Consider the following 12801-nt stretch of genomic DNA (forward strand, 5'->3'; position numbering starts at 1 on the left):
AAAATTCTTTTTATAATAATTTATAACTTCCTGTAAAATAATTTTTTCTATAAATTGAATTTTTTTTTAGATTTAGTAACTCTTCCTGATGATCCAGCAATGGTGAAACTTCAAGTTGAAGAGAAAAGTTAGATAAGTGTTTTTTACTAATTTATATATATATATATATATATATATATATATATATATATATATATATATATATATATATATATATATATATATATATATATATATATATATATATGTAATATATATATATATTTGCATATATAAGGAAATCGTTAACAAAGTATAGCATATATAAAAATCCACAAATGTTACAATATACACCAAAAAATATTGTAACAAGTCATCATTATTTAAAGAACGCAGGAAACTTGCAGAAGACCGATGGTCTTATCATTAAAAAACCGCTCTACATTATTATATATATTTGGTATACTATCTTATACTATCAATAAGGTCATATTTATAAACTAAATAATGTCCTCAACTTATTGTCAGTTTGGATAGCATAAGAATTAAAAGAATTCAAAAAAAGTAAAAAAGAATGCAAAAAAAAATAGGTATTCTTAATCGAACGTTTTACTTCGAAACACATAAATGATTGGTTGGTAAATGATTTGTATGTATTGGATATATCTAATTCAGTAAAGTTCATATACGTATAAATAAAACTTGATAATTGTTGGCAGAATTTTCCTACCTATTCTTCTTTTTTTGTATTTATAAATATTATGGTTTTTATAGCTTTTATTGGTTTTGTTTTTATTTATTTTTAATAATAAAAGTGCATAAAATTATCTTTGTTTAAGATGAGATTTTTTAATAATGTTTTAAGAGAATTCAAGTTATTCAATTTTGTAAATTTAATATTTTTGGGTATTACTTTGTGGTAGAGGTAAGAACCACGATATGAAATAGAGAAAGCTTTTTTTTTAATGGTTATTTAAAGTTTCCTTCTCTTTTTGTGTCATCTATTTTTGCTAATATGAAAGAAACTTTTTACTAATATGAAAGAAATTTAATCGCAGTGGTATAAATCCAAGTTTGTATTTTATTGTAGGCATCTTACTTTGAAATATGTTAATTTTATAGACATTTGATGCTTTAAAGTGTATTAAAAGTCAACATGTTAGAATTTATCTTTATTATAAACAATTCTTGCAGAATGTTTTTGATTTTGACTAAGTGTGACTAATTTTGATTTATGAGTACTCGCCTAAGCAATGTTAGCGTATATATAGTAGCTTTTTATAAAAGAGAAATAAAGAATCTTTAAATTTTTTGGGTAAAAGCTAAAAACTAGATTTGTATTGTTATAGAAAAAGGACGTATGTCTATTTTTGACAAAAATGAGAAATTTGGATAGTAAAAACTATGGAATATCGTCCATGTTATCTTAAAGTATTATGCTTCGATTATTTACAATTAATGTTTATTAATTATTTAAAAAAAAAGATGCATATGCCATCGTGTCGAAAATCATCATAGAAAACGAGACGTATCGGACAATACGAGTTTTTTTTTTTTTGTATTTTAGAGATACAACCCTTTTCTAAAACAGGTGCGGTATAGTATACCGATGTTTTTTGATATCTTGTAATTTAACATATTTATGTGTGCTTTCCATGAAATGTTCTCATCGATAAGTATACCAAGAAACTTTGTTGCTTGGGTTCTCTCAATTTCATTATTTTCTATTTATCTATCTATATTTCTTAGTGAAGGTAATGTGAGTGGTATATTTTATTGTATTTAGGATTTAGTTTTTTCTGTGTTTAATAATAACTTATTAGATTTAAACCAATTGTTTAGCTTTCCAAGTTACATTTTTGTAGTTTCAAAAAGTTCTGTAATAGATTTGGACGTATAAAATAAATAAGTATTATCTGCAATCATTATGACATCTAGTTTACTTTTGGGAGATCTTTAATGTATATTAGAAACAAGAGGGGCGCGAAAATAGAACCTTGGGGAACACCGCATTTAAATTTTAAGTAACTTTGAGTAATTTTTTTTTGAGCAATTATGCATTGTTGTCTGTTTAGTAAGAAACTTTTAAACTAGTTTAAGGCAATACTTAACTTTGTTGGAAAATTAATGGAAGTATATTACATAAATAACTCCAGAGAGTCATTTAAGTAACTTACAAGATCTAAAATTGCCCGTTCGGTTGTGTGTTGCTTTTGAAGACCGAATTGTTGTTTAAATAAAATATAGTTATTTAAGTATTTAAGTTTTATTTCTTTTTCTTCGATAAGGAAATATTCATTTAAAGTGTTTTAGAAAAATGTCTATAAAAGTATAATATTCGGAGTTCGTGTTTCCAAGGTTGCATTCTTGGTATACTTTACCCCAATCTACTGCCGACAGTGAGTCTTTCAGATTTTGAATGGAAAATTGGTTGATTTATTTTTTATAAATTTTAGTTTTAGAATTGTTAATTGTTCTTGTATCTTGAATATATAGTAAAAAATATATAGGAAAATGGTCTGATATATCCGTTTTTGATGATTCCTGATTTTAAAGAGGTTTCTAGAAAAAAATTTGTCAATAGATTAGGGTAATACAAGCACCTTAAGCGAAAATTGGAATATTTTTGAAAATAATTATGCTGGATTCAAAACTTTTGCAAATAAAAATTTTTTAGGGATCCCTACTCATGATCCACTGAGATATTTGGGCACTCCAAATTTTTTCTTAAGAACACAAAAGTAGCAAAAGTGCTCATATTACCCAGACCACTTGCTAATATAAGCACTATAAATTAGCTCAAAAAAATAATATTAGTTAAGTAAAAAAATACTTATCTGACAATTAGAACTAATTTTTGGAATATGAATTAGAACTAATTTTTGGAATGGAATATGGAATACGTTTTTAATAAAACTTATCATTAAAATATCAAATTTCGAACCACTTTTTGTTGAAACAATACTTATATGTCTTCCGCAAAAACAAAAAAAATTAGTTCGTTAATTTTTCAATTTTATTAACTCAAACCTTTAAACGATAAAAATTCAAATTTTTTGAATTTAAGTTACAGAAAAATATTTAGTATTGTTAAAATATTAAAATTTTTAACTGTTTTTTTTATTTATTCAAAAAGCAATTAAACTGGTATTTTAGGAATCTAAACTATACAATTTTAATAAAAAACACTGGGTAATTTGAGCATGCTTATATTGCACAAAAAAGGCATCTTTTAATAAAGTCAAAACTAAATGTTTTGACTTTATTAAAAAATGCATTGTTTTTCAAACAAAAATGAATTGAATCTTTAGCTAACATATTTTTCTTTATAAAAAAATTAATTTCATTATTTTAGCATCAAAATTTCGCGCTACAGATGCGTGATGACATTATTTTAACAACGCAAAAAATTTAAAAGTGTTCAAATTAGATGATAGCTGCTAATTAATGCATATAAATTTACGCTAATTGTCCTGATTCCTGTTATCACCACATAAAGTCGATTCAAAAAATACAATGCAACTTTAATTTCACTGCTTACATTTACGAAATCTTTAAGCATGCTCATATTACCAAGGTGCTCATATTACCCTAATCTACCCTATATTGCCAATAGCAGAAACTGATGTAGTGGTTACTTGGGTGAGTTTGTTGATGATTGGAAGAGTGCATATATATATATTCATGCTTCTGTTAAGTAGATCATGCTAAATAAGTAATTGCAACCTATTAGAAACTATTTTAGTTTGTTAAGATTTTTATTTATACTTCTAATATTTACGTATATTGCAGTAAAATTATTTTTTTTAAATTTCAAGTACAGCTTTAAAGATTTTTCTTTCAAAATATTGCGAATCAAAATTAGTTCTTTGAAAAATTTATGCATCTGCGTCGAAATATAATTATAAATATTAAAGTTTTTAAATCCAATTAATCCAAATAAATAGCAAAATAAAAACTTTATATTTAAAACCTCTTTAGTAACCAGTAGAAGTTTAAAGTAAAAACATATAAAAGAAATCATAGACGCATACTCTCGAGTCCCTAATAAAAAATAGGGGGGAGGGGGAGACGTTTATTAATTTTTGGAAAATTTTCCCACCCACTCTTATTAAGACCCGTCCCCCCTCCCCTCTCCCCCGTTTAATAATTTTTACTTGTTATCAAAAAGAAAAAAGAAAAAAAATCTGTGAAAATTGGCTTTAAAAATAAGAAAATAATTGATTAAGTCACTGATAAAAACAACAACTTTCAGTGTAAACAGGCTTTTAAAATCGCCGATTTTTCAAAAATGAGTTTTCAATTTATTTCTTACTTAAAGTATAAAACTTATATCAGAATATTAAATTCTATTGAAATTATTATAAACAGCTGCTAGAAAATGCGCGTTTGATCGCAAGCCACCCTAGATTTAAATAGTTTAATGTGTGTTTTTTAAAAAATATAAGTTTGGATTTAGAAAAAAGTTTGGATTTGGATTTAAAAACTATAAGTTTGGAAACTGACATTTATAAAAAATACTTATATTTTGACTAAAATAATCCCCCCGCCTCACATTTTATTAAGCCTCTCTTCTTCCCCATTCCCCCACCCCCCACCCTCGTTTATTAGATCTGGACTAAAATCCCTTTCCTTTTATTCCCCCGCCCCTCCCCTTCTCCTCTGCTCGTATTAAGGACTCGAGAGTAGATGATGTCGATTATACGGCCATGGTTAAACAAATCTGTAAAAGTTACGGAAAAAACAAAATGTCTAATATTTGTTCAAGCTTGAAAGCTACGGGTGGTTACAAATTTTGTTTAATAATTGTTTAAACAGTTAGTTAAAGAAAATAGTATTTGGAAACAAAAATAAGCTACAGTAAATAACTCTTAAAAAAATAGTTTAAAATAAGTGAAAGTCAACAGAGAGGTGCAAGGGTTGCGCCGCATCAGGGCACTACTTTTTTTAGGGGATCCCATCTTTTTGAAGCAGAATAAAAAATAAATTTTATTCTTTTTTCATGAATTTAAATTTCATTACAGAAATTTGCAAAAAGTTTTTTGATTTGCGTGTGACTATAAATCATAGATATTTATGTAACTTTATGTAACTGCCCAGCCGACACATATTCGTAAAAGGTTAGGCATGTTTTCTGTTAAGTGTTTAAAAATCCCTCTAAAACAAAAACAATAACACGTGTCAAGAATACAATTTTAACTTCGTGAAATTAACTATTACTATTTACTGAAACACCAATTACGATATTAAGTTTTTATTAATGGTTTTACCGTTACGGAAACTATATATATATTTTTTATTGTTTCCGTAAAGAATGTGAAACCAGTAATAAGAGCACGCAACATTTAAATTTGACTTTAAAATAACATAAATTAATCGTTAAACTCGAGGATTATTGCCCATGATCTTAATGTGTTATTGGTTTACGTCTAAATTGTGAAAAACACGTGTCTATACAGGTTTTTATTCCGAATGTAAAACTAGCTAGTTTCACTTTTTTCCTGAGGCTAAAATAATTGGCACATTTAGTTAGATGTGTCGGCTGGATGTGCTGAATATTATAGCCTCTGGGCAAAAAAGCTTATCGAAGCCTAAGGTTATTAAAAACTATTTCATAACCATATCGATATTAATGGTAACAATAATTTAACAGATGATAAAAAACGTTTGAAAAAACCAAAGTACGGTGAGTTCTTATAAGTCACTAGCATGTGTATAAAATAATGTTAGCAATATGGTTCTTTGTGAAAGATTTTTGTTGCAACTTTTCATTTCCTCCTAATATATAAACAATGTTTCACAATTTTATATTTTTGCTTAATAATACTTATATATATATATATATATATATATATATATATATATATATATTTATATATATTAATATATATATATATATATATATATATATATATATATATATATATATATATATATATATATATATATATATATATATATATATATATATATATATATATATGAATGTATGTATATATATATATAAAATTACTTTCTGAGTGCAATATATATTATTAAAGTTGTTTTTGTCGTTGTTGTAATGTTTTTTTTTCTGCTGATAATGAAAATTACAAAATTGATTAGAGATTATATTCCTATTTAAAAATATTAGGTAAAAAATAAGTCTGGGTATATTAAATATAATAACAGGGCCTCAAATTTTAGCGGCACCAGAGCCCCTTGTTGCATAGTAGTAGCCCTTAGTATATTTAGACAACATTCAACAGAAAGAAACCAACCAACGATCAATTTTCATATTTATCAAATATAATTTTATATGTTATTATCTCAGTTAGAGATTTTTGTAATTGATTTCTTTCTGTTAAATATCGTCCATTTAATAAATGATGTATTGCTATATTTAATATATAGTCTCATACGATGTTTTATTTTAATATGTTTCCAGTGACACGCTTTTACTTATCTTACCTTCTGAGTGCATATAAAATATCTAAAATATGTTAAACAAAAAAAAAAAAGTATATTTATATATACAAAAATATTTATAAATACCACTGAATTAACCACAATTAAAAATGCGCGATATTCATTAACTTTAATATATGAAATAAATATATTATCAAGGTAGCTATTGCAAAATGGACTCTTCCTCTAATTTGACTTAATATAAATGAATAAATAAATCGGTGCATTACCATTTAAAAAATTTATTTGGTAGTCCTATAGCTAGATACTATAGATTTGTTGACTCCTTTCGAAATTTACTATTTTAGCGTTATCACACCTAAAAAGTTCGTATTTGTCGAAAAAGATTATAAACATTAAAAAAAAAAAAACTCTAACACCACTAAAACATTTAGAAATTATTTGATTGCTACTAGGATTCATGCAGTCTAAAACATCAGTTATTTTTACCATTGACATACAAATTACAAGTCATTGTAAGTTCACATATTTTTACCAGATTAAAAAAAAAATATATATTTTTATAATATTTTTAAGATTTAAAAATAATTTCAACTTGAAAAGGATTTTTTTTTACAGGGCGTATAAAACGCCATATTTTAAATTTTAAAAATTGTTGAAAAATTTATAAATATTGTATTATTTAAATAAAATACAAAAAAATATATTTGGATGGATGAATAAAAACAACAAGTAAGAGACATTTATTTTTGAAAAAAGCTGTTTCTTGATCAAACACAGTTAAGAAAATATCACATGATTCTAAAGAGAGCTCGTGTAAATAACACGTAGAATTTTGAAATATTTTGAAAAAAATTTAAACATCATGTCTAGTATTTATGAACAAATGTTTTCTAGCAAAAAGCTTTCGTTTTCGCTTTTGGTAAATAATAGAATTTATTAAAAAGTAAACAAATAACTAATAAAGAACTCATAAAAAATTCCAACGTAATCATAGGAAGGAAAAGAATTCCGACTGATTATTTTTTGTCTGAACTCATGTGAATCGTCTTTTCAGTAGTTTTATTATTTAAAAGTTATAATTAATTCACTGAAGCACAAAAGGAAAAAAAACAATCTTATATTCTATTGTTATCAGCAAAACGATTTCAAACGTTTTTTATTTCTGTTATCAAGTTTTCACTTTTTGCAATCAAATGTTAAACACAAAAAATTTCCGGTCGGATGTATTCTGTTAGATTGAGCAGTTATTGCAATAACTATTGTCAGTTTTTAAGTAGCATTTTATTTTTGAAAATAAGAGAAGCCCCTGAATAAATTTACAAAATAATAATAATATTTATAATACTAATTACAGGAAAAATGCAATACTTGCCATACGTTTTTTAAACTTTTTTTTTATAACTACAGTGTAAACGATTTTTCTATAAAAAGTTAATAGTATAATTAAAAAATAAATAAGATAAACACCTGTTATAATAAATTTGAACGAAATTTCAAACAAGAACTTTTTTTTCAAATAAGAAGCAGCTCTTGACCGCAAAATAAACGTTTGATATTTTTGGAAAAAATAAATTATTTTCTGCAATTTCTATTTGATCAATGCGCTTTCGTGAATAGAGGAAAAGTTATTTAAAAAAAAGTCTGGTACCATTCTCCTATCTCAATTATTTATTTTTTGATACATTCAGCAAGAAAATATTATAGTCTTAAAATATTTATTAAATCGGTTCACAGTTTTTTTTTAATTATTATTTGAAAATTACATTATATCACACTTATAAATTTAAAAAAAAAAAAACTCGTTAGGATATAAATATGCACAAAAAAAAAAAACATAATTTTATAACATAGTTCTTTAAACTACAGTTACTCCTATTTCGTCGAAACACGTAAAACATTAAAAAAAAAAAACCACTACAGTTAAGAATAAACACGAAATTACGATTTAATTACTTGCACAATCGCTTTTTAAATATAACTTCGCGTTTGCAGAGGCGGTTTTGACGAACGAAAGCAGTGAAATGCGTTTTTCTGTTTGTTTGTTGAGAATAATATTGATTGGTCACACTTGCTTGATTTATAAGCTTAATATTTTAAAACTGTTATTTTGTATAATATGTTTGTTCATTAAAAAAACATTTTTTATCTTTGCCTGGCAACAAAATTTAGACTCCAATCATATTCGAGCAATCAAGGAGATTGAACACGAGCGTGTTTTGAAATATAAGTAGACTAATAAACGAGGCCACTTCAGCAGATTCTCTGAAGGTATTAGTTTTATTAAATTGATTCTTGAAAACTGAATTTAATTTAAAATTCTATAAGTATATATATATATATTATGGATTCAAACAAAATGTATATTTTGGATTACGAAGAAGTATGCAGACTTGAAGAAGTTTTAGGAAGTGTCATACAGGTTCACGGTCGAGGGAACTTTCCTACTTTAGAAGTTAAACCAAAAGACTTCATAAAGCAACTGACTGCAAAATTATTACTTCAAGAACTTAGTATAACAGATTATAGACTTAATGGTAGTACCGCCAGTTATGTTTTAAATGGACAAAATGAAGATCATGATAACTATACTTATAATGACTTAGACTTGATTTTTAATATAAATCTAAAATCTTCGTCAGATTTTATGAAAGTTAAAGATAGTGTTCTTGAAACGTTGATGGACTTCTTACCAGCTGAGGTATCTAAAGAAAGAATGTCTGGTTGTACTATGAACGAAGCATATGTAAGAAAAATGGTTAAAATTACAAACAAACAAGATAACTGGTCTTTAATTTCTCTTACAAATGACCAAGGTCGTAATATTGAACTTAAATTTGTGGATTCTATGAAAAGAAAGTTTGAATTTTCTGTTGATTCATTTCAGATTTTGTTGGACTCATTGATAAAATTTCAGGATCTTCAAAAGGATATAAAAATGTCACCAACTTTATATCCATCAGTTAAAGCTGAGTCAGTTTATGGTGACTTTGAGGAAGCAAGATATCATTTAAGAAATAAACTAATAGCTACAAAGAATCCTGAAGAAATTAGAGGTGGTGGATTGATGAAGTATTGCAGTTTGTTATGTAGAGACTTTAAACCTGTTTCTGAAGAAATTAGAAACATGGAAAAATACATGTGTAGCAGATTTTTTATTGACTTCAAGGATGTGCCTTCACAACAGCAAAAACTAGAAAGGTATTTACAAAGCCATGATTTAGAGAACAATAATAAACGATATAAATACCTAACAATTCTTCATAATGTTATTGAAAAGTCGACCGTTTGTTTAATGGGACATGAAAGGCGACAGACTCTTTGTATGATAACAAATCTTACTAATCAAGTCTATCAACCTTCAAACTATCAACACATAACTGTTTTTTATTCTGTTCCTCCTTACATGCATTCATATACTGACAACTACAGGCAAACATATTACCCGACTCAACATTATGCAATTCCAAATAATAGGAATAATGAATATGTTTTAATTGGTTCATGGAATACTCCCGAAGCAGCTTCATATTCATGCTAATGTTTTTTTTTAATGAAGTTACGTGTTTATAAAAGCCTACCAAAAAAGTACAACTAGCATTTTAATTGTTTTCTTTTTTTGTAAGAAATATGGGTTTAGGCTCTAAACAATTTTGTGTTGAAAAAATCTTAAATCAAAGTATAAATATAGTTTAGCGTTGGCAATAGTAAAGATTTATTTTAGGTTATTTTTTCTACTTTGTAGTATAGTAACTACTTTGTGATATTTTAACACAAGTCACATGAACCAATGTCAAAATGGTGTTGGTTAAACTTTTTTTTTTTTTTTTGTCTTTTTTTTTTTTATATATATATATATTGCTTTTAATATTTGACATTTATTTTGTCATCTGGGTTTCATTTAAAGATTTGTTGTTTTACATCTTGTGCATTCAACCATTTCAATACTTTCGTTTTAAGTGTTTCTATTGCAAAGGATGCAGAGAAAATTATGCTGAAGGTTTGCAAATTTTGAGTTGTACTTTTTTGAATTCTATATAGAAGTCCAGTTTGTTAATATCAAACAAATGGATTTTCAAAACCTCCAAGAGGATTTTAAAAATTAAATCATATTTTAGTCATCTTGCATAAGGGTTTTATCAGCCCATGCTCAAGATCTTTTATTTTTTTTTTTTTTTTTTTTTTTTATTTTATAAATAGTGTTGAAAATTTGCTTATTTTTTTAATATGGCTAAATTTTTTATTTAAAACAAAAATTTCTTAAAAAGAGATTTGTAAGCTCGAGAAGTTTTGTTCTTATAATTTAACTTTATTTTTAAAGTAATATTTAGTATCGTCGAACGATAGTGTTAAAAAATTATTGTGATTGTTATAACAGAAGTATCCATTGGGTGACTTTATTTACTTTTTTTTAGAGTTTTCAAGCGCATGCTGACATAAATATTATGTAAACCAGAGTTATTTTTATAATTAGTAAACATGTAAAAACCAAATTTTATAACTGGAAATAAAAAGAGAAATTGTGAATATGTGAAGTTTATCGTTTGGATTTTTTTTAGGCGACTTGTTTTTTTATTATTATCTCGTAGGCTTTTATGAACGAACTAATTTGGATTACTCATTTCTTTAACATTTGATTACTGATACTAGACTAATTTTATATTAGCTTTTATGTTGTTTTTTATAAAAGCTTTCTCACGATAGTGGTTTATTATTTTTAAGCGCAATTGTAGTTTATTTTTTCAAGCAACATTGACATTTTTTTTAAAGGCTCGAATGTGTTTTTCAAACAACATAATTTTTTTTAAGGCTCGCATGCGAACCTTGTAAGATCGTCGAAAAACTAGGTTTTATATTATTCAAATAAAAACTGAATAAGTTAACTACTTAAGTAAAAAAAAGATTTTTTAAGTTCGTTAGTTGTTAGCCGTGCGTAATTTTGACAAAAAACCAGACTAGTATATTTGGGTTTAAAATAGCAAAAATAATCTTTGCTGAAAATAAAAATAATCTTTGCTGAAAAAAGTTTTTTTTTAATTCGTTAGTTGTTTACTGTGGGTTTACTTGACGAAAAACAGACAATTGTATTCGGATTTAAATAGCAAAAAATGTATATAATAACATTTATTTAACGATTTTTCATTATCACGATTTAGCAATTAAATTTCCATAAACGCAAAATATTTCTTGCGCAATCTTTTCTAGGAATTTTTTTTGTAATTTTAGTTAAGTAAATTTATTTACTTATTGAATGCCTTAACAATAAACGCAAAGCTGAAAAATTACGCGTTGAATTCGGTTTACGTCTTAAGTATTCCTAAGTAGCCGCATGTGTTTTCTTTTCTTTTTCTAAACTAAAAATCTTCAATTTAACGTAAGCATTACGTCATTAAAAAGTATTTCTCAATGTAGCGGAAGTCGTAAATAAATCTAAAGATTAGAAATAATTTTTATGAAATAATAAAATAAAGCTTTTTAGTGAATTATGAAAAATATGTATTGATTATTTTTTTAATTAACTAAATGCTTAAATCGCGATTATTGTATTATTTTACCTTAACGCAAAAATTTTGTTTTCGTATATTAGAAAAACGCGCTCACGCACACAAAAACGTAAAACGCTAATAATTAATAACAAAGATAAAAATAATATAACAAAATAATAATAATACATAACAATATGGCGGATTAGGACTTTTCGACGCCCAGGCCTATTTTAAAGTAGGAGACCCCTTTCCATGTCAGTAATCAATGATTTTATTTTTAGAGTTTCTTTTAATACAATCTTTTATTCTGAATTGGGGTACCCAAAAGTGCGCCCCCCCACACCTCCCCTAATATAATATTATGTGTGTTATATAAAGTATAATACTATATGTATTACAAGTTATTACATATTAATAAAACAGTTAATTTTTTTTAGTTATAATAAATCAGTAGTTATACGGCAATGGGTTGTATCTCACTAAAACATAATTTTGCAGGAAAGCATAGTTTGCATAAGAGATATTTCAGCCGAATTTTACTAAAACTTCGCTCAAGTTTCTTTTTTTTTTTTTTTATCTCTTTATTCAGACAAACAAACAAAAACCCAAAAAATAGAGATACAACCTATTACCTATATAACTACCGAAATATTAAAATAAACATAATTGCTAAAATAGTTAATGCAATAATTGTAAAATTATCATAACTAATATTATATAGTAACGAATGTTCAAGCTGTTATAACTACAGAATCTTCATTAATATGAAATACTTGTTAAGCAGCATAATTTTATAACAAAACAATAATAAGATAATAATAATACAGTTAATTCCCAGTAAGCCGAACACCAGTTTACTCGAACTTTTATTATCTCGAACTGTTTCAATTGGTTCCATGACATCGTCAACATTTGGTCCCTTGAAATC

At 25.8% G+C, this 12801-nt stretch overlaps 1 protein-coding gene across 1 annotated transcript; it reads left to right on the forward strand.

Annotated features, from left to right (window-relative positions):
* Positions 1–8570: 8570 nt before the first annotated feature.
* On the forward strand, positions 8571–10914 carry LOC100205372 (terminal nucleotidyltransferase 5C). The gene has a single exon (XM_065792770.1). It carries the CDS (start codon positions 8732–8734, stop codon positions 9926–9928), a length of 1197 nt encoding a protein of 398 aa, XP_065648842.1. The 5' UTR covers positions 8571–8731; the 3' UTR covers positions 9929–10914.
* The last annotated feature ends 1887 nt before the right edge of the window (positions 10915–12801 follow it).

The sequence above is a fragment of the Hydra vulgaris genome, chromosome 03 (genome assembly GCF_038396675.1).
Source record: "Hydra vulgaris chromosome 03, alternate assembly HydraT2T_AEP".
NCBI classification, from domain to species: Eukaryota; Metazoa; Cnidaria; class Hydrozoa; order Anthoathecata; family Hydridae; genus Hydra; species Hydra vulgaris.